We start from the raw sequence: 21506 nt of genomic DNA, 5'->3' as shown, positions 1-21506 counted from the left end.
AGGGGGGACATGGAATGCACTGCCAGGACCATCACAGGGGCTGGGAGCAGCTGAAGTGGCACAGAAAGTTCTGGATGTGGGATGGGAGCAGCCCCAGCCATGATGGGTAATGCAGAGGTGACCTTTCCATGCTGGATTGAAAAGCCTGGAATAACAGCAGGCACCCATGGAAGCTGTCACTGCACTACCCCCCTGTCCTTCATTAGTTAATTACTGACATTTCTGCAACTCCACTGCCTTAATGAAACAGCAGGGGAGGGAGAATTCAATATTAAATATAAAGAATGATCTTAGCTGGGCAGGGATACCTTTTCTGGCACAGGGCTTCAGGAACTCAAATTTCCTTAAATCCATGGCACTTTCCTTGGCCTGTGGGGCACTGAACAGCCCAAAATGAATCTCCCTGGACACACAAAACATCATGAGTTCTCTAAGAGGATAAATCCTTAAAAGCTTCAAAACACAATTTTAAAGATTCTCTCCCAAACTGAGCCTGTGAGATTTGCACCCCTCAAGCACAAGAGAAGCTGGGGCTGTCCCTGGATCCCTGCAAGTGTTTAATGCCAGGTTGGACAGTGCTGGGAGCACCCTGGGACAGTAAAAGGTGTCCCTGCCCATGGCAGGGGTTGGAACCAGATGGTTTTTAGGGTCCTTTCCAACTCAAACCATTCCATGATTTAATGATTTAATGATTTTATGAAATTCTGGCTTTCTGGGCAGCAAAAGGCAGGAACTTGTTTTGTGCAGCAGAGACATTTAAACGGATTAAACTCCAATTCTGGTGTTCTGGTCTGTCATGTCACCTCCAGCAAAGCCACAGCCACCAAGCCAGACCCCACCTCTCAAGGATCTCTTTCCACAGCAGCTAAACACACTCATCTCCAAAGATCCCACGCTGGGAACTCTGAATCCATCCTACAAAAATAAAACCATTCCAAATAAGCCATGCCAAAGCAGCTGAATGAGTATTGAGCAACTGCAAAGTTCCTGGCTTCCTAAAGGCACTCATGATCTTGCAGTAACTTCAGAAAACCCCAAATGGGTCAGTTCCTGGGTTTGGATGTGGGGGAGCTCACTTTTCCCAGCACTGGCTGTCCAGGAGCCCTGGCTGAAGTTTCCAGGCAGTTCTCTCTTTTGCTGCTGCCCAGAATTCCAGAGCTTCACAGAATCACTGAATCATGGAATGGTTTGGGTTGGAAGGGACCCTAAAGAGGGGACCCAGCCAGACCTGCTGTGGCTCATCCCTGAAGCACTTTTTCCCCTCAGGACTTTCCACCTCTCCCATCCACTTGTGCACAGAGTCAGTTCCTCATTCTCTGGCCACAAACAAGAGCAATTGGCAGAGCACAAATTCAATTTCTCAGCCCTGAAATTCCAAAGAGGGGTTTGTGCAGTGCCTGGGCTTCCTGGCTTTGCTCCAGGGGGGCTGCAGAGGGAATGGACAGGGATGTTTTGGGAGACCCTAATTGCACATGGTGTGATGCCCCAGGGGAAGGCAGCTCCAAGCTCTGCCAGCATCCTGCCTACAATTCCTTTGGGACTGAACCATTCTCAAAAATGATTAGCAGAAATGACCTGGGTGATGAGTGAAGGGCTTTGTTCACAACTGCAGAGAACAAGAGCCATGAATCTCCTACCAGCTGAGCTTGTGGCTCAACAAATGTGGATCTGCAGGACACTGAGCACCCTCAGACCTCCTTGATGTGGGGCAATGGAGCTGGGGAAGGGTCTGGAGCACCAGGAGGGGCTGAGGGAGCTGGGAAGGGGCTCAGCCTGGAGCAAAGGGGGATCAGGGGGCCCTTGTGGCTCTGAGGGCACAGCTGGGGGGTCGGGCTCTGCTCCCAGGGAACAGGGACAGGAGGAGGGGGAACGGCCTCAGGCTGGGCCAGGGGAGGGTTAGATTGGATATTTGGGAAAATTTCTTCATGGAAAGGGCAGTCAGGCATTGGCACAGCTGCCCAGGGCAGTTTGGAGTCCCCATCTCTGGAGGGGTTTAAAAGCCACGTGGATGTGGCACTTGGGGACATGACTTGGGTCAGTGGTGGCCTTGGCAGTGCTGGGGGAACGGATGGACTCAAAGATCTTACAGAGCTTTTCCAACCCCAACAATTCCATGATTCTCTGATACACATGGCAATGCAGACCAAGCAGCACTTGGCAGGATCAGGCCCAGCAAAGTGGTTTAACCAACCCTGACCTAAAGCTCCACCTAAAACACCCTCTGTGCTGGGCAGAGGGGCCCTGCAGGGAATGCAGCAGCTCTGGAAAGAGAAAAGAGCTTGCAGGGGATGCTGCAGCCCCTCCATGGAGAGAAAGCACCACCCTCCCAGCACGTGCCAGCTCCCCTCAGCCTCCTCCTGCAGCAGCATCAGATGCTCCATCCCATGCTGCTCACTCAGCTGTGCCACAGAGGAAACAGGCACTGAGGGCCCCCAGGTTCCCCTTTCTGCCTGCAAACAGGATGAGCTCCAGCTGAGGATGGATCCTTTTAAAGCAGCTCCCTGCATTTCACAATTTATCTTCAAGTTTCTACAAGAAGAGGGCAACATATGGGAAGTTACATAAACTCAAGCAACCCCCACAGAATATCCTGGGAAAAAAGGCAAATAACTCTGCACAGGCACAGAAGCTGCTCTAAAACATTTTAAGGGAAGTGAGGAGTAAATCCATCATTATAGCAGGGATAAAACCTGGACACAAGAAGCAATATCAGATACTCAGGTGTCTCCACAAAATATCCTGGAAAAAAAGGCAAATACCTCTGCACAGGCACAGAAGCTGCTTTAAAACATTTTAAGGGAAGTGAGGAGGAAATCCATCATTATAGCAGGGATAAAACCTGGACACAAGGAGCAGAATCAGATACTCAGGTGCCCCCACAAAATATCCTGGGAAAAAAGGCAAATAACTCTGCACAGGCACAGAAGTTGCTCTAAAACATTTTAAGGGAAGTGAGGAGTAAATCCATCATTATCTCATGAATAAAACCTGGACACAAGGAGCAGAATCAGATACTCAGGTGCCTCCACAGCCAATCCTGGTGGATCAGATGTGTCACCTTTGTGGAAGATGCACCTGCAGCACTGGTTTGCACATGGATCACCAAGAGCTCCACATGAGGTGCCACAAGGACCCTCACAACAGCCACCAGGAGGGATGAATTCACTTGGAGACCCTCCAAACCATCCTAAATGCTGATGGATCCAAGCTTTGCCATCCTTTCTGGAGCCTCAGCTGAGGAGGGGATCAGAGAGATAAGAAAATGTGATTGCACCTTTTATTTACCTCTCAGGAGAGCAGGGATCCACCTTAGCCCTTCCACAGCTGCTTTTCTCTCTCAGCTAGCCTTTTCCTGATTTATTATCCCTGTTTTTATTCAGTTGGATGTTGAATTCTGGGAGGCCAGACCTAGAACCACAGCCCCAGTTCAAATACAAATGGCTGGGCCACAGATTTCACCTGGAGTCAAAAAATAACCCTCACACCACCACGGAAGGGCAAGACAGGGATAAAAAGAAGATAAATGAGGTGGCTGAATCCAAGTCCCTGGCAGAAGGCTGGAGCCAGGTGGGGATCAGACTCTGCTCCCAGGGAACAGGGACAGGACAGAAGGAAACAGCCTCAAGCTGCACCAGGAGAAGTTTAGATTGGCTATAAAGGAAAATTTCTTCATGGAAAGGGTTATCAAGCACACTCCTAGATAAGATTAGAAAATAATTGAACCTCTCTAATCCCAGTCTCAGTATCTAAAGATAAACTGCTGCCACCAAGTCACCCAAAGATGCCACCTGGCATTTTCACCCTGCCACCAGAACGAGGATGCAAATTCTACACAGCAACTGGGATTAAAAACATCTATTTGCCTGTAGCCAAATAGGTTTAAAGTCTCCTCAAGAGAAAATCTCGAGGATTATCCATGCTTTCCAATTTATTATTCATTTCTAACTCATCTCCATTCATCTCTAATTCATCATTGAGGGGATGGCATTAGTGCTATGGAAGGGGTATGAAACTGCAGCATTTGGAATAAAGTTGTACTTGTGAGCCTTCAGGAGTGGCCAGTTTGCAAGAGAGTGAAATCCAGAGGCTCTGAGACACACCATGTGTTCAACACCACTGGCAAACACATGTGAATATATTTATTTTCAAACACATCCACATGAGCTTGGCTTCTGGAACACGGGTGAGATGATTATCTGCTGGTGTGATAAAAACATGATTCAAATTGTAAAGCAGCAGGAAAAGTTTTGCATGCTGGCCTGCCACACAATATCAGCAGAAAAATTTATGGTACCTCTCGACCTGCAGGTCGTCAGCCAGGATATTCCTGTGCTGATCATGGTGCCTGGAACAGGAGGCTGTGCTGGAATCTTTATAAACCACTAAAATACTTTAAAAAAAAAAATCACACACAAAAGCAAATCCTGTTCTTCATATTTCTCCTCTTACTCAGTGAGATTTACTTATTTGAGGGTTCCAGAAAGCTCTAACAGCATCAGGATTGGGACAGCTGTGTCTTTTGCTCCTGGTTTGGCTGAGCAGACCTGAGTTCCTTCCTGGCTTTTTTTTGTCACCTATTTCCCTGCCTTGGTCATTTCTTTTTCCAGCCCTGCTGCTCCTGTCCCTGGTCCAGGGCTGGGTCTGCACTGGGTATAGCAGAGTTTTTTGGGGATAGAGAGATGCCTGGCTGGAAGCAAGCAGCACTTTGAGCTGGTTGCAACCCCACTGGGGCCAGGAGCAGATTTCCAGGCTGCAGAACCTTCTGTGACATGAACCACAACAGCACTGACTGACACAAATGAGTCCCATCAGCCCTGAGGTTGTGATTGAAGTGTTTGAAATCCCCAGAGGAGGAACTGACAGATTATCTCCAAAAATCCAGGTGGAAAGGAAGGGATGGAGCTCAGACAATGCCAGGCATGGAGCTCAGACAATGCCAGGGATTTGTGGATCTGCTGCTTAATTGGCAAATTCACCACTGTGGCCTCCTGGAAAGAGTTCAGAGGAGGTCACCAAGGTGATGAGATGGATGGAGCAGCTCTGCTGTGAGGAAAGAGAGAGAATTGGGATTGCTCAGCCTGGAGAAGAAAAGACTTTGGGATGACCTAACTGGGGCCTTCCTAATATTATAAAAATATAAAAAGAGACTGGAGCAACAGGAGAATTCACACTGAAAGAGAGGAGGTTTAGATGAGATATTGTTCAGGAATTGTTCCCTGTGAGGGTGGGCAGGCCCTGGCACAGGTGCCCAGAGAAGCTGTGGCTGCCCCTGGATCCCTGGAAGTGCCCAAGGATGGGGCTTGGAGCACCCTGGGATAGTGGAAAATGTCCCAGCCCATGGCAGGGGGGTGGAATGAGATGATCTTCAAGGCCCCTTCCAACCAAACCATGCTGTGATTCTGTGATTCCATCACCAGTGCTCTCAGGACAAGTGAGGATGGTTGGGTGGCAGTTTTGGGGAGAAACTCCACAAATTCTCTTTTGGGCAGATGATCTCCAGCTCCCTGGGGAGAAACACGAGAGCACAGGGCCAGGGACACATCCTGGCCTCAGCAGGAACTGCTGCTCTCCTCAGCCCTGCAGCAAGGTCAGCACTGCTGGGGTGGAGCCCAAAGCCAGCTAACCCCACAACAATCAGAGATTATTTCCAAACCTCATGGTATGGGAGCACAGTCATGCTGGGGGGGCTGGTTCAGCCCCAGAGCAATCCAGTGCTGATTGATTCACTGCTCATACCTGCACCCAGCCTTCCTCTCACCTATTACTTCATGCACAAAACCTACAAGCTCCAACAGGCCAAACCCTGCTTTTTCAGACAGGTATGCTGCTGCAGCACCTCCACAATGGTCACAGACATCTTTTATGAAAAATCCTTTCTTTAGGATTTTTCCTCCTGAAGAGAAGCTGAGAGGACTCAGGAACAAAATGTAAATAATGGTTATCTGTCACTGTAAAATGCAACAGGTGGATCTTTGATTGGCCCATGTTGGTTGTTTCTAATTAATGGCCAGTCAGAGTGAGATGGCTTGGACAGAAAGTCTGATACACAAGCTTTTCTTATCAGTCTTTATTTTTCTATTCTTAGCCAGCCTTCTGATGAAATCCTTTCTTCTATTCTTTTAGTATAATTTTAATGTAATATATATCCTAAAATAATAAATCAAGCCTTCTGAAACATGGAGTCAGATCCTCATCTCTTCCCTCATCCTCAGACCCCTGTGAACATGGTGACACACAATGAGCCTCTAACACACCTTTACTGATGGAGTTTGGAGTGCCAAGAAGTGCCCAAATTATGAATTCAGGTTTTAAAACTCTGTGTCTAAGCAGCATCAATCAGCCAAGGTGTCTGCTGGTCAGGTATCAAGCCAATAAAATTCCATTTTGTGCCAGCTGGCATTTCCAGGCTAGACATTTCCCATCTGCAATTCTTCCAGGACTCATCCTGAAGAGATGTCCATGGCCTCAGTGCTCACAGCCCCATCAGCAAACACTGAACCTGCACTGAAATTGCACTGCAATTCATCTCATTTTACCTGGGTAAAGCAGGAAGGATGCCCTGTGCCTCCCCTTCTTCAGACAGGCAGGGATTTGGGGCAGGGAAGGGATTTGGCTGCTTTCCCTTCCCTCAAAAAGGAAGGCAGAGCAGGGATGTCCTGGAAGGACCAGAAAATAGCAGTGGATGGAGTCAGACTGCGGGGCAGGATGAGGAAATCCTCCTTGTGGCAATAAAAAGGTCTCAAGTGCTTGGCTGGGGTGCCAGGAATCCACCAACAGGCCAGGCTGGCTCAGAAGCAGCTTTTCACATCAGTGCAGTGAGAACATTTCTGTTTATTTGTTCCTCAGCCTCAGCCAAGAAGGAAGGAGGTGCTGCTCTGTTCCTCCCCTCACCACACTTGTGCTCAGCTCCCTGCAACAGCAGAAAGCTCCACATTGGTGACACCTCCACCTCCTGCCACCCTGCAATGTTTGGGCTCACAGACAGCTTTTAATTTGGCTTCAGATGGCATGGCACGACCTGACTCACGTGGGAAAGGCAGAGGTTACACTCTCATCTGCTCCTCTGAAGTCAGAGAACTCTTGTTTTCCATCCCAGGCCCAAATTAGTGCTAATTATTCCATGCAAAATGGAGTTGCTTCAACAGGAAGGAATTAGGACAACAAATTATTCTGGAATAAAGAGTCACTGCTGTCTGAGCAAGTGATCTGTTTGTTTGCACAGAGAATAAAAGGAGCTTTCTCAAGGCCAGGTTGGACAGGGCTTGGAGCAACCTGGGATGGTGGAAGGTGTCCTTTACCATTATTATTTAGGCTGGAATGAGATGAGCTTTAAGGTGCATTCCAACCCAAACCATTCCCTGATTCTCTAATTCTTCCATTTGGGGGAAAAAAATAGTCCCAATTTTAAAAAGATTTCCAACCTCCACACCTGTTACTCATTCTCCCACAGGTCTAATTCTTCCACAGGCCTTTTTGGGAAAAAAATAGTCCCAATTTTATAAAGATTTCCAAGCTCCATGCCTGTTCCAGCAGACACCAGGATGCTGTGCATGACCAATGTGCCAAAAGCCAAACCACTCTCAGGTGTTTTGACTGCCCATCAACACTGCAGCTGCCAGAAACACACAGGTACCACATGAAGAACCTCAGCACGGTGGGTTTGAAAGCTGTGGGCGATGCCTGCAGCCAGGAGAGCTCAGATTTGGGTCAGGGAGGGAGGGAGGAGCAGGCACACAGGGCTTCCCTCCATGGAGACACAACCTCAGACCTGCAGGACGTGGGGCTGTGGGGATGAATGATTGGAATGCTCTGGTACAGAATTGTGGAATCACAGCATGGTTTGGGTTGGGAGGGACCTTAAAGCTCATCCCATTGCAAGCCCCAGCCATGATAAAGGACACCTTCCACCATCCCAGGTTGCTCCAAGTCCTGTCCAGCCTGGGGATGGAGCAGCCACAGCTTCTCTGGGCACCCTGTGCCAGGGCCTCCCCACCCTCACAGGCAAACATTTCTTTCTGAAATATCCTGCCCAACCCTCCCTCTGGCAGTGGGAATCCATTCCCTGTGTCCTGTCCCTCCATCCCTTGTCCCAAATCCCTCTCCAGCTCTCCTGGAGCTCCTCTCCAGGCCATGGAAGAGGCTCTGAGCTCTCCCTGAGAGAGAGAGAAGCTCTCTTCTCCTCCAGGTGAGAGAAGCTCTCCCAGCCTGAGCAGAGCAGAGGGGCTCCAGCCTTTGGAGCATTTTTATTGTTTCTTCTGGAGTCACTTGAAGTTCTTGTTGGACCCAGCAGTCCCCACCATCCCCTCCTCCCTGCACAAACACAGCAACCCCTCCCCAGAGGGGCAGCTCCCACCTTGCTGTACTACAGAAAAAACCCATTTAAAGCCACATGGAGCAGCTGTGGAAGCAGCACTACTGTCATGGGGAGCTCCAGGACCATGGTGGGAAGCTGGAGAGGACATGGAAATCCTCCTAAAGGGGTCAGACAGACAAAAGAATGAAAGAGCTGCCCCTTCACCAGGGCCTGTGTGTGACAGTGACAATGCCCATGGATCCCACATGTTTCCCACACACACAGAAGTTTCAAGTGCTGACAGGCAGCACTCTGACAGCCCAGCCACGTGAGCTGCATCACAGAAAAAGGGTTTCCAGAGTTTCTGGGAGTTTAATGAGCAGCAAACACTCGTGATGAAAGCCACTCTAGCCACTTATAAAAACTGGAGGCATCAGGAAGAACAGGATTGCACCAGCCTGCAGAGATATCCAGGACCAGCTGCTCCAGAGGAAGATGCAAGAAATCATTCTGCACTTGCTTATCACTAAATCTCTTCCTAAGCCCTTCAGATAGTGATTAAGCACAATGGTTCATACCCTAGATATTAAATATTAATCCTCCCTAATGTGCCCGCTGATGTTCTGGTTATCCAGTTTGGATAACCACACACCCCAAACCACAGAAACACAACACACAAAACCCAGCAGTGCTCTGTGATGCAGCCAGAGCCTCCCTGGGCTCTGAGCCTGGAAGGAAAGCAGCTGGATGCCACTGAAAGCAGGGGGGAAAGGGTTAAAGAGCAGGAGATGAATCAGCCACTGCTCTCCAGGCGGACATTTCCTACCTCTCTGCTCAAGTGGCTCTTCCTGTCTGCAGCCCTGGGGATGCTCACAGCCCTGCCTGCCTCCCAACAGCTCCCACAGCGAGGGGAAAGCCCAGGGATTGCTTGGATTTCCACAGGAAAATGGGATTTGTCAATGAGCCCAGAGAGCAGCTGCCAGGGGTGACCGTGGCACACCAGGAGGGGGGACCAGGAGCAGCAGGTGGCACCCCTGACCCTATGGAAACCCTACAGGTGTCACTCCTGACCCCATGGAAACCCTACAGGTGTCATTCCTGATCCCCATGGAAACCCTACAGGTGCCACCCCTGACCCTATGGAAACCCTACAGGTGTCACTCCTGACCCCATGGAAACCCTACAGGTGCCACCCCTGACCCTATGGAAACCCTACAGGTGTCACTCCTGACCCCATGGAAACCCTACAGGTGTCACTCCTGACCCCATGGAAACCCTACAGGTGCCAGCCCTGACCCCATGGAAATCCTACAGGTGGCACCCCTGACCTCATGGAAACCCTCAGGTGTCACTCCTGACCCTATGGAAGCACTCCTGATCCTATGGAAGCCCTACAGGTGTCACTCCTGACCCTATGGAAACCCTCCTGGTGTCACCCCTGACCCTATGGAAACCCTACAGGTGCCACTCCTGACCCTATGGAACACTCCTGACCCTATGGAAACCCTACAGGTGTCACCCCTGACCCTATGGAACACTCCTGACCCTATGGAAACCCTACAGGTGCCACCCCTGACCCCATGGAAGCACTCCAGGTGCTCAGTCCCACAGAAAATATCCCACCCCACACTCCCCAGTGTTTTGAGCATCCCACAGACCATGACAGTGATCAGCCAAGCACAGCAGAGGTCACACAGCCTCTGGATTGGGATTACCCTGCTGGAAACTCAGAGGGTTGAACAGAACAGATGCAGGCTGGCAGCAGAAGGAGACAGGGAGAGGGGAATTTGAGCCACTCATCCATGAGGATGATGATGCTGGACATGGAGCAGTATCACAGAGCAGCAGAGGTGCAGCTATTTGTGAGGGATGTTTCAGGAGGGCAGGGCTGTGTCTCCTTAGTCCACAGCAGCACCAGCACCCTGGAAATGGGAAATATCTGTTCCAGCACCTCCCAGGATCCCCCACTGCTTCCACAGAATCCCAGAGGCATTTAGGCTGGAAAAGATCTCCAAGATCATCTGGTGACCAATCCCCACCTTGTCACCAGAGCAGAGCACTCAGTGCACATTCAGCTGTTCCTTGGGTGACTCCACCACCTTCAGCTGTTACCAACCAGGTGCTTTAACCAACTGCTTTAAGAAAGATCAAAAAAAAAAAACCCAGGAACTCCCCCAGGAAGTTCTCCAACAGGGATGGAAAGAAACCTGTGGAATGGGAAGGTGGCAGTGCCCACTTTCTGCCCAGCACAAACACTGAGTCTGTGTCTCCCCAGCACCCCCAGATCCCAGGGGATTTGGGCTCCCTGTTCCCCAAAAACTCTCCTGGCTCTTCACCTGGCCACTGCAGAAGCCATCAGGGAGGTGGCAGTGCCATCACCATGCCTGTGATCCCTGTGACAATGCCATCACCATCCACAGCGAGCCTGGGAGTGGCGCTTTCCCAATCAGCACAGAGTTTGCATCTGATGCTCCACAGAGACAAATCCTCCCTGCAAACCTGGCTGCACATCCTTCCCCTGCTGCAGCAACAGGAATCAAAATAAAGATGAAAAACTCCTGTTGGGGCCGCACTTTTATTTCCTGTCCTTTCTAGAACTCCTTGTACAGGAGGGAAAAAAAAAATCCTTAAATATTTCCAAGCATCCTGCATGCTTGCAGCAAGCTCTCCCCCCAGCCACGGGCAGGCAGAGAAAGGGATGACTAATTTTTATTTTAGCATAAAAGACGCTGGGAGAGCGTCCTGTGAACGAGCTCAGTAAATTCCTGAGGCTCCCGGCAAGGACTCCAGCACTCCTTGCGAAACTTCCCAGCTGGAAATGAAAAGGCACAAAACATCGTTTGCTCTCCCTCCCCAAACAGAGCTTGGGATTCCTTTCACGACAGTATTTGGATTTTTTTTTTTTTTAATGTCAGTCCATATTTAGCAGGAGGGAAAAAAAGCCTCCCTTCCTTCCTGTCACATTTTCCACCCTCGATGACATCCAAGATCAGAAACAAGCGAGCGCTGGCTGAGGAGGGAGGAGGATGCAGCTCCCTGAGCGTGGGAGAGCCTGGAGAGGGACAGAAGCAGGGACATTCCCATTTGGGATCCCCGTTGGAGGGGACACACCCTTGGAGGAGTGGGAAGAGCCAGGGGAAGGGGACAGAGCTGTGGAGGAAGGGACAGAGCCCTGGAGGGAGGGACAGAGCTCTGAAGGAAGGGACAGAGCTCTGGAGGAAGGGACAGAACCCTGGAGGAAGGGACAGAGCCCTCAGACCCCACAGGGTGTCCCTTCCAATTCTCCTCCCCGGAGCATCTCCCCGAGGGATGGCCCAGGGAGCAGCCAGGCCACAAGTCCCCAAGCTGGAATATTGGTCCCAAAAGAAGCTTTTGGCCACCTGGATGTGCACAGGGATTCAGGAGGGTTCCTCACGGAGCCTGATGTGTGCAGGGAGCCTGGTGGTGCTGGGTGGTGGCAGGAGGTCGTGGCCGTGGTGGCCCTGCCCTGCAGATGTTTTTTGGGTTTCGGAGGGGCGTCCCCAGCTTGGACACCCGTGTCCAACCCTGTGGGTTGCTGCAGATCCACAGGTGGGAGTTCATAGAATAATGGAATTGTTTGGGTGGGAAGGGACCTTAAAGCTCATCTTGTTCCATCTCCTGCCATGGGCAGGGACACTTCCCACTGTCCCAGGGTGCTCAGAGCCCCATCCAAGCTGGCATTAAACACTTCCAGGGATCCAGGGCAGCCACAGCTTCTCTGAGCAACCTGTGCCAGGGCCTCACCACTCTCACAGGGAAGAATTCCTTCCTAACATCTAATCTAACCATACTCTTAGTGTGAGGCTATTCCCCCTTATCCTGTCACCCTTTTAAAAAGTCTCTCTCTATTTTCCCTGCGTGCTGCCTTCAAGCACTGACAGAGCCCCATTAGATCTCCCCAGATCCCTCTCTCCTCCAGGCAGGACAATCCCAATTTTCCCAGCCTTTCCTCGCATCCCTCCCATCAGCTCAGTGGCCTCCTCTGGACCCGCTCCAAGGGAGCAAATCCAAGATCCCCAGCCCGCGCTCACTTTCAGAAATCCCCATTCTCACCAACAAACAACACCTACAAACACACAAACACCAAACCCCAAGTTCAGCGTCGGCAGGGCGGGGGTGCCCCAACTCCACGGACACGCCTGGATCGCTCCCCTCGCCCCTTCCATCACCCCCAGACCACCACAACCACCCCGATCCCACCCCGGGGGGCACCTGCGGGCCCTCCCCGCTCACCTGCGGCCGCCGCTCCCTTCACCGGCTCCCGCCCAAACGGCTCCGCTGCGAGGCCGCCCCGGCCGCCCGTAACCATGGACGGCGCAGCGGGGGAGGACGCGGGGGTGGAGGGGATCGGGGGAAAAGGGGAGGGGGAGATGAGGGAAGGGGAAGGGGTGCGGGAAGCCCCCGCCGCCCCTCGGGGCTCTCCCGGCGCTCAGCGGCGCCGCCGCCGCCGCCCGCCCGCTGCCGCCGCCATCGTGCGGCTCCGGCCCGGGGGCGTGGCCGGGGCGTGGCCATGGGCGTGGCCAGGCGGGCCCGCGGCGCGGGGCGGTGCTGCCCCCTGGTGGCGCGGAGGCGGCACTGCGCCCTTCCCGGTCCCACGTCCCAAAATTCCGGAGTAGGAAAAATTAATTAATAAATAAATTCATTAACTAACTCACTATTAATGAGAAAACTAATTACAAACATAAAGTTTTGGTGGGGTACTACAGGAATGTCGGAGAAACCTCTTAGGAAGGAGCTGCGGAGACAGGACAATGAGTAATGTGTACAAGTTGAAAAAGGGGGAATTTCTATTGGATATTAGGGGGAAATTCTTTGCTGTGACCATGGTGAGAACAGAACAGGTTGCCCAGAGAAGTCGTGGATGCCCCAGTGCTGGAAGGTTTCAAAGCCAGGTGGGATAAGGCCTTGAGCAACCTGGTTTAATGGGGGCTCACTCGCACCATGGCAGGCTTGGGATGATCTTTAAAGTCCCTTCCAACCCTTTAAAATTCTGTGATTCTATGATTCTGGGCTTTATGATCATGATTGTACGATTCTGTGGTTCTGTAATTTATGATCATGATTGTATGATTCTGTGATTCTGTGAACAGAAATTCCTGGGTGCAACTGAGTGACTTTTTTTTTTCATGAGGTAAATTTTGATCACCAACGAGATCTCTTCCTAATTAGAAACAACCCAGAAAAATGTTCCTTTTTTATAATTTAGAATGAGAAAAGCTGGCTTCAATTAAGTATTATCACAGAATGGTTTGGGTGGCAAGGAACCTTAAAGACCATCTCATTCCACCCCTGCCATGGACAGGGACAACTTTCCACCATCCCAGGTTGCTCCAAGCCCCATCACCCGTGGCCACAGACACTTCCAGGGATGAGGCTTTTCTGGACAAACTGTGCCAGAGCTCACATGAAAGACCATGTTCCTCACATCCAGGTGGAACTTCCATCAGTTTCTGCCTTTTGCCTCGTGTCCCATTGCTGGGCACCAGGGAACAGAGCCTGGAGGCCTGGAGCAGGTGACACAGGAATGTGTCCAGGTGGGTTTGGAATGTCTCCAGAGAGGGAGACATCACAGCCTCCCTGGGAAGCTGTTCCAGTGGTCTGCCACCCTCAACATAAAGAAATTCTTCCTCATATTGTGGTGGAACTTCTCCTGTTTTACTTTGTGGCCATTAGTCCTTGTCCTGTCGCTGGGCACCGCTGGAAAGAGTCTGGCACCATCCTGTGCCCCTGCTTGGAGATATTTTTATGGATTGATGAGATGGCCTCTCAGTCTGGTCTTCTCCAGAGTGAACAGGGGAGTCTCCTCGCAGGAGAGATGCTCCTGTCCCTTCACAGCCGCTGTCCCCTCTCCATGCTCTCCCTGTCCTCTCTCCAGGATTTGTCCCCGCTCCAGGATCAACCTGTCCCCTCTCCATTCTCTCCCTGTCCCGCTCCAGGATCTGTCCTCCCTCCAGGATCTGTCTCCTCTCCATGCTCTCCCTGTCCCCTCTCCAGGATCTGTCCCCTCTCCATGCTCTCCCTGTCCCCTCTACAGGATCTGTCCACGCTCCAGGATCTGTCTCTGCTCCATGCTCTCCCTGTCTCCGCTCCATGCCCTCCCTGACCCCGCTGTCCCCAGAGACCCGGAACCGGACACACCCCCTGTCAATCATTACCTGTCAATCACCGTGACGGGCGTGCTCTCCAGCCAATCAGCGGCGGACGCGACGCAAAGGGGGCGGGGCCATAGCGGTGCCGGGCGCGCGGCGGCGGCGGCGGGCGCAGGTGAGGGGCCCTCAGGGGCCGTGAGGGCGGCGGGGAGGGGACACCGGGGCCGCACCGTCCCCCGCGGCCGCCACAGCCCCGGCCGCCACCGCCGGCCGCTCTGCCAGGCGGATCTGCGAGCCGAGAACCTCCCGGAGCTCCCCCGGGGGCTGAAGGTCGCGCTGAGGGCGGGGGGGCCCCGCCGTGAGGGCGCGCAGAGCCGCGTCGCGGCCTGCGGGCCGCTGTTCGCTGTGGGAAGGAGCGCTGTGCTTTCCCCTTTGGTTTTCCCGTTGCTTGTGCGGGATTCCCGCCCTGGCCTCTGGCGCTTGTCTTGGCCGTGCCGCTTGTTTTTCCCTGTCGCCTGTCGTGACCCTGCCGCCAGGCCGGCCCCCAACCCGCCGGCGGAATCCAAACATCCAAACAAGCAGAGTGGGAATAAACACGATCTGGGCAATGGTAGAAATAAGCGAGGTTTATGGAAGTGAAGCTGGGCGTTGAGCTTAAACCCAAACGAATTTTCTGTGCGTGATTTCCGACAGGATTTCCCCTGTCTCATCGCGCTGTCTGCCAGGGCACGGGTGCCTGCCCGAGCTCCTGGAGACCGCCTGGGGCTCACCCGCAGCCTCTGTCCCTCTGCAGGTGCTGAGCCACGATGGGTTTGGCTGAGGACAAAGTGTACTTCCACATTACGAGAAACCTCAAGAAGTTCAGTGCTATCCGAGTGGCGTCGCTGGCCGATTCCCTGACCTGCCTGGTCGATTCTGACAGAGTAATTTCCTCTTTGCCTGAGCTCTGCCAGGCTCCTTCCCCAATGGCAACATAGAGCTGTCTTACCTCTAAACCAGACCCTCTCTTAGATACCCTGTGTGTTTTTCCTAGGATGAACTCCTGGCCCGGGAGGAGACACGAGGCAACCAGGCAGCTGTGTTTAAGTTCTATCAGCACCTGAAGTGCCGCAGGGGCTGGGTGCAGGATCTCATCCAGGCGCTGCACCACAACAACGCAGGGCACTTGGCTGATGAGCTGCAGGAAATCTATGATGCCTGGCAACCTCGACCTCGTATGTAGCCTCATCCTTCCTGGGTGTGTCCTGTGGGGTGCTGGAGGTAGGGGCATGAAGTTGTCTCTGTGCCTGCCTCCCAGGGATGTCCTTCACTGTGGTGACATGTCTGAGGATGACAGATCCATGTTTGAAAGTGGCTGAGGGAAGATGGAAAGATGAACAAAGGGGTGCTGTGGGCTTGGCTGCTGTGGGGACAGAGCAGGGACTGTCTCAGTGTCACACTTATCCTCTGCTTCCTCAGCTTTTCCTGCAATGATCCACTTGTCTCTTCCAGGTTCCTCAGCTCCTGCTGCTGCCCCCTCCCTTCCCAGTGATGACCATCCCAGGCCCTCCTCTATCAGTGCCCAGACACCACCCCGGGGGCCAAATTCTGCCCCGCTGGCTGGGCAGCCACGCCAAGACCTGGCCACGGGTGACCATCCCCCTGTCCTGCCCAGTGCTGGAACCACCACGAGCACGGAGCTGGAGGCCAGGCTGCCTGTGCAGGAATCGGTGAGCAGGGCACAGGTTGGATGGGGACACAAAGATCCCTTTTGGACTTTTGGATTGGGTATGGGGAGCCTGTGGTGGGGCCAGGGCCAGCCAAAGCAGCCCCTCACTGCTGATCTCTGCTGTATCTGGTAGCTTACAGCTCATATATGGCCCTGTAACTGAATTCCAGGGGCATTCCATTCCATGGGGAGAGTGCAGGGTCTGCTTTGCCAGTCCAGGCTTCTCTCCACAACCCCCAACCCTTGGGTGGGTCCCAAAAAGAAACCCCAGACCCCTTTCATAACCAGCCTCATGGGGGTCACTGGGACCAAGGGATGTCCCAAACCCCTCATCCCAGTGATTTAACACACCTCATTTCCTTCCAGCTCCCCAAAAAACTCCCGGAGCAAGAGAGTCCCCGGCCGGTTCCACCTGGGAGCAAAGTCCATGGCGGAGCGAGCGGTGGGCACAGCGCAGAGGGGAATCTCTCACACCCCACCGGGGCCATGCCAGTGTCACCAGGGACACCAGGGGTGGCTGTGCCACCAGCTGTGTCCCCAGAGCAGGGCCGGGACTGGCTGAGCCGCCGGCCAGTGTGTGTGGACAATGGGTTTTTTGGGAATGCCAACCACCTGCACCGCGGCACGCCCGGCCTGGGCCTGGGCAGGGCTGCTCCATCCAGGGATGCCGGTGCCACTCACAGCCCTGGGCAGCCCAGGAACGAGCCCGAAGAGAGCTCAGATATCTTCACAGAGCCACCACCGAGCCTGGAGGGAGCCACTCGTGCTGTGCCCCCAAACCCAGTGCCAACAAAGCAGCCTGTGCCAAGCTCTGGGCAGGGTGAGCCCACAGGAAGCTTCGTGGATGTGCGCAGCCCCCTCCTCATCCAGGAGCAGTTTGATGTGGAGAAGAAGCGGGTGGGGATGCTGCCACAGCACCCAGGGAGTGGAGGTGGGTGTCCCTCCTGGCAGAACCAGGCAGCCACCGGGGTGCTGCTGAGAGCCCCCCACTGCAGGAGTGTTCCAGAGATGGGAATATAGCTGGGAGGGCTCTAGAGCATAAGTCTGATGAGGAGCAGCTCAGGAAGCTGAGAGAGCTCTGTCTGGAAAGAAGGAGGTTTGGGAGAGACCTTTTCACTCTCTACAACTCCCTGACAGGAGAGTGGAGCAAGGTGGAGATGTAACAGGCAACAGGATGAGAGGAAAATTGTGTCATGGGAGGTTTAGATTGGATAGCAGGGAAAATTTCTTTTTGGAAGAGGTTGTCAAGCACTGGAATAAACTGTGCAGGCCAGCCAGTGGTAGTCACCCTCCCTGGAGGGATTTAGAAGGTGTTTGGATGTGGCATTTGGGGACATGGGTTAATGGTGGCCTTGGCAGTGCTGGGGGAATGAATAGAGTAGAGTAGAGTAGAGTAGAGTAGAATAGAATAGAATAGAATAGAATAGAATAGAATAGAATATTTTGTTTGGAAGGAACCCACAATGGTCATCTCATTCATCTGCATTTTAATTTTGGCAGTTTGGGAGCAGCTTTGGGGTGTGAAAGTTCTCCCCCTGGTTTGCAGAGATCTTTGTATGCTTGTGGGGGAATTTTAGCATCTCTTACATCGCTCACCTTTGGGCATCTTAGAATCAGGATGTCCTCCATTCCAGGGTATTGGGGTGGTAAAAGAGACACCCAGTCCTTTCCCCTCTGCCATGTGGGGTCAGCACCTCCTGGCTGGGGGGACATGGAGTTTCAGGAGCCTTAAAAGCCTCTGTTTGCCTTGGTGCATGAGTTACCTGCAGCTGCAGGGAAAGCTCAGGTGCCACAGCAGAGCCAGGGCACTGGGTCCTGCTCCCTGTGCCACCCCCTCAGCTTGGGGACTGTCCTGTCACAGCTTCCTTGACGAAGGACAAATCAGCAAATCTCACCTTTTAGGCCCCCTGGTTAACACAACACGTTTCATTTTCTCCCTGCCAGGTGCTTCAGTGGAAACAGCTCCCCTGGGTGCCACCCCTGTGCCCAGAGCCACTGTCCCATCCCGTGACAGCTCTGTGAAGTCCCTTACGCAAGAGAAGAAGCTGCCTGTTGGGAACAGAGCCAGCAGCACCCCCTGTGTGCCAGCCAAGGAGAGAGTAGGTGACCTTTCCTCTTGCCACTTGCATTTCACTCCTGTCCTTGTGCACTCCCAGTGGTTGGGAGATTTTCTGTTGCAGTATCACACTGGTGATGAGTTTATTCAGGGATTTTTTACCCCCACTGTGGTGTTTATGTTACCATCCACACACATTGTGTGGTGGAGCATGGGAGAAGGGAGCCAAACTCTGTTGGGCTTTGACTCCTTATCTTCCCAGTCAGTTTTGTGGCTTCCAGGTGCTGTTCTCCTCTGCTCTCCTTCCTTCCTGCCTCCTTCACCTCCCTGTTCCCTGTGACCCAGCCTTGTTGATGCAGCTTTGGGGCTGTGTTGAAGTAGCTTTGTGTGGGACCTGTGTCCCCAAGCCCAGGTCATTGGGTGCTCCCCTTGACCCCAGCCCCTCTTCTTGTCTCCCAAAGGTGCTCCCAGCCTCGGCAGACCCTGTCCTGGCCACAGCTGTGGTAGGCGGCTCCCAAGGCGTGGCTGGGAGATCGGCTTGCAGGGTGAGCTCTGCCACCAGCATCTGGGCACCTCAGAGTGATGAGGAGAAGGAAGAGGAGCTCAGCAAGCCAGGTGTCCTCATGTCCACGCCTCGGGGCAGCTCAGAGGTGGCCAGCAGACACCCGAGCTCTCAGGAGCCCGGCAACCCCTCCAGCAGCCTTGGCCTCGGCAGCGACCCAATCCTGGTGAGCGAGGATAGCGTGAGCTCAGGAGCAGCACTGCCCAGAGTCTCTTCAGTTCCTGCAGGCCCCAGAGCAAAGGAGGCACCTGGAGCAAGGAGAGACTCCTGTCCTGCTCCAGGCTGGGAAAGCAGCTCCCTGGGCACCCACGAGTTCCATGTGGATCATCACCCCAGCGTCCATCTTGGAGCCAGCAGCGATGGGGTCACTCCCCTTGGAAGCGCCGTGAATTCCAGCTCTGGCAGTGCCACCAGCTCCCCTCAGGGCAGAGCCCCAAAGGGGGACAGCAATGGCCTGTCCCTGCTGTACATCCTTCCAGCTGTGGGTGTCATTTCTGCCGTGGTGTTCGCCGTGTACGCCCGGCTGCGGAAATAGCGATGGGACACCCCGACAGTGACACAGCCAGAGGCTTCCTCTGGCAACAGGATTTTGGCCAATGCATTTGAAGCCTGAAGAGTAGCAAAGGGCAGTAGGGGCGTTGTTAAATCTTTTTCTGGAAGGTTCTGCTGGAAGAGGCCTTGGTACATGATGCTGTTGGGTTTGGGTCCGTTCCCTCCCATTTCCCAGCCATCTTCTTGGCTGTAGCCTTCTCTTTTTACAGCCCTCAGGGAGAAGATCTCGCTCCAAAATGTTCCATTGAGTCAAAAAGAAAAGCACTTATGGCGATTCTCCATGTCTTGTTTGGTCCCAGGAAGTCTCAGGGAAACTGGTGATCCAAAGGGTGACCTCCAGGTCCTTTGTGCAATGCAGCCAGGAGAGGTGGTGCAGGTATCCTGTAACAGCAGAGCTCATTTTCTTGGCTCTGCTCATCTTGGCTTGAAAATGTGCCCAAGGGTGGGTGCAGCAGCCTCCACTGGACATCTCATGTTCAGTTTGCCTTCCTTGGTGTCTCTGGCTCTGCTGCTCCTTCTGGGATTGTTTCATGTAGTACTGACCCTGGGGATAAACATGAGGGTCAGGAAAGAGCTGCATCTAACAGGCATTATCAAGGATCAGCCTCATTTCACCCCCTCCAGGCAGGGAAAGGGGTTTCTGATTTAAGAGGAATGTTTCAGGCAATGCCAACTTCAAGCAGACTTGGTCCCACAGAAAGTTGCTGGGTGTCTTTGATTTTTAGGCTGGATCTTTGCAGTTGGGTTGGAAGGGTGGATGGAATTCCTGATACCTGTTGTTGTGGGGTTGGGGTATAGGAGCCTTCTGCCCAGGCTGGAACACAAACAGGATCAACTGCAGGGAGGCCACAACAGAGTCTGAGATGCTCTGGGCTGTGGGGAGACCTTGCAGCACCTTCCAGTGTCTGAAGGGCTTGGAACAGACTGGTCCTGGGGGAGGTGTCCATGGCAGAGGGCTGGGGTGAGATGCTCATTGATGGCCCTTCCCACCCCAACCATTCTGTGATTCTAAAATACAGCAAAGCAGGGAAGCAGCAACAGCTTGGAATAATTACATTGCTCCAGGCTGCTCCAAGCCCTATTCAGCTTGGCCTTGAACTGTTCCAGGGATGGAGCAGCCACACCTGTGTCAGTGCCTCACCACCCTCACAGGGAAGAATTTCTTCCCAGTATCCCATCTATCCCTGCCCTCTGACAGTGGGAGCCATTCCCCTTTGTGCTGTCCCTCCAGGTCCTTGTCCAAAGTCCTTCTCCAGCTCTCTTGTAGCCCTTTTAGGTACTGGAAAGTGCTGGAAGGTCTCTCTGAGTGTTCTCCAGGCTGAGAACTCCCAGGTCTCCAGAGCAGAGGGCTCAGTCCTGTGGCCTCACTGCAGCAGCTCCACATCCTTCTGATGTTGGGCACAGCACTGCAGGTGGGGTCTCACCTGAGCACAATCACTTCCCTTATCCCAGTAACTTATTCATCCTGAATGAGTTCCCAAAATCCTCTCTTCCTGCTGGCAGGGAGCTCAACCCATCACACCCAGAGCTTGGCCTGTGGTGGGAAAGGTCACTCAGCCCTCAATGGCTGCTCCTCCCTCCCAATAGTTCCCTTCTGCCCAAAAATGCAAGAAGTGCCTCCATGAAGCAAGGCCAGCCAGTAGATACAAAAGGGAGGTGTTGATGTGCTGTGTCAGAGCTGCTTTCCAGAAGAGCTCGAGGTGTTCATTCCTTGCTCAGTGCCTGCTGCTGAAGGAGGGAGGGACAATCCTTCAAACACACCCAGCCCCCTCTGGCAGGAGAGGGATGTGGGGCTGCTCTTCCCATCACAGATAAAATGGTTTTCACTCCCTAAAGGAGGGCCTTGCCTTCTCCACACTTTGTGTAATTGGGGCAGATCCATGAGATCCCAAACCAGCCTCATCCATACCAAGGTTCTCTTCTCTGATGCTTTACTTGCCTGTGCAATTCTTCCCATGTTTTTCCATACATTTAAGCAACAGCTTGTATGCTTTGCCTTTTCATGTTGGGTTTCTCTTGTGGAACAGCTGGTTTGTCACCACCTCACACTGAGGAAAACAGTTCAGATTGCTGCTGTGAAGTGCCAGGATTTTCACAGTTGTTATGTAGCACTTTAAAGCCTCATTGGCAGGAGATGGTGCAGGAGGGAGCTGTGTCCCAGCACATCCTTTACTAACAGGCTAAAAAGCCTTTTACTAACTATAATAAATTGGTTTGATGCTTCA

The 21506-nt window shown here is 53.0% G+C and overlaps 2 protein-coding genes across 5 annotated transcripts in view; one reads left to right on the top strand and one right to left on the bottom strand.

Annotated features, from left to right (window-relative positions):
• PTPRA (protein tyrosine phosphatase receptor type A) overlaps window positions 1-12819 on the bottom strand; it is a 132081-nt gene extending 119262 nt beyond the window's left edge. For all 3 annotated transcript variants that reach the window (XM_074540565.1, XM_074540563.1, XM_074540564.1), the window contains exon 1: window positions 12548-12819. The gene's annotated coding sequence lies outside the window, so the exon portion shown is untranslated. The remainder of the gene's footprint in view (window positions 1-12547) is intronic.
• Window positions 12820-14512: 1693 nt separating this feature from the next.
• Window positions 14513-21506, top strand: MAVS (mitochondrial antiviral signaling protein). 2 transcript variants are annotated; one of them, XM_074540551.1, is made up of 7 exons: window positions 14513-14578; window positions 15197-15326; window positions 15437-15617; window positions 15895-16112; window positions 16478-17042; window positions 18056-18210; window positions 18629-21506. In XM_074540551.1, the coding sequence occupies exons 2-7, from the start codon at window positions 15210-15212 to the stop codon at window positions 19262-19264; spliced, it is 1872 nt and encodes a 623-aa protein (XP_074396652.1). In that variant the 5' UTR covers window positions 14513-14578; window positions 15197-15209; the 3' UTR covers window positions 19265-21506. The 2 variants fall into 2 exon arrangements, with proteins under 2 accessions (XP_074396652.1, XP_074396653.1); XM_074540552.1 differs by lacking the exon at window positions 14513-14578 and adding an exon at window positions 14585-14733.

The sequence above is a fragment of the Zonotrichia albicollis genome, chromosome 5, assembly GCF_047830755.1.
Source record: "Zonotrichia albicollis isolate bZonAlb1 chromosome 5, bZonAlb1.hap1, whole genome shotgun sequence".
NCBI classification, from domain to species: Eukaryota; Metazoa; Chordata; class Aves; order Passeriformes; family Passerellidae; genus Zonotrichia; species Zonotrichia albicollis.
This window is presented reverse-complemented; position numbering and strand designations above follow the sequence as displayed.

Bases quoted from the DNA above. Each gene is read 5' to 3' on its own strand.
- MAVS (XM_074540551.1), top strand. From the start codon at position 15,210: ATGGGTTTGGCTGAGGACAAAGTGTACTTCCACATTACGAGAAACCTC. The intron at 16,113-16,477 runs GTGAGCAGGGCA...ATTTCCTTCCAG, and splicing joins GGCTGCCTGTGCAGGAATCG to CTCCCCAAAAAACTCCCGGA. The intron at 17,043-18,055 runs GTGGGTGTCCCT...TCTCCCTGCCAG, and splicing joins ACAGCACCCAGGGAGTGGAG to GTGCTTCAGTGGAAACAGCT.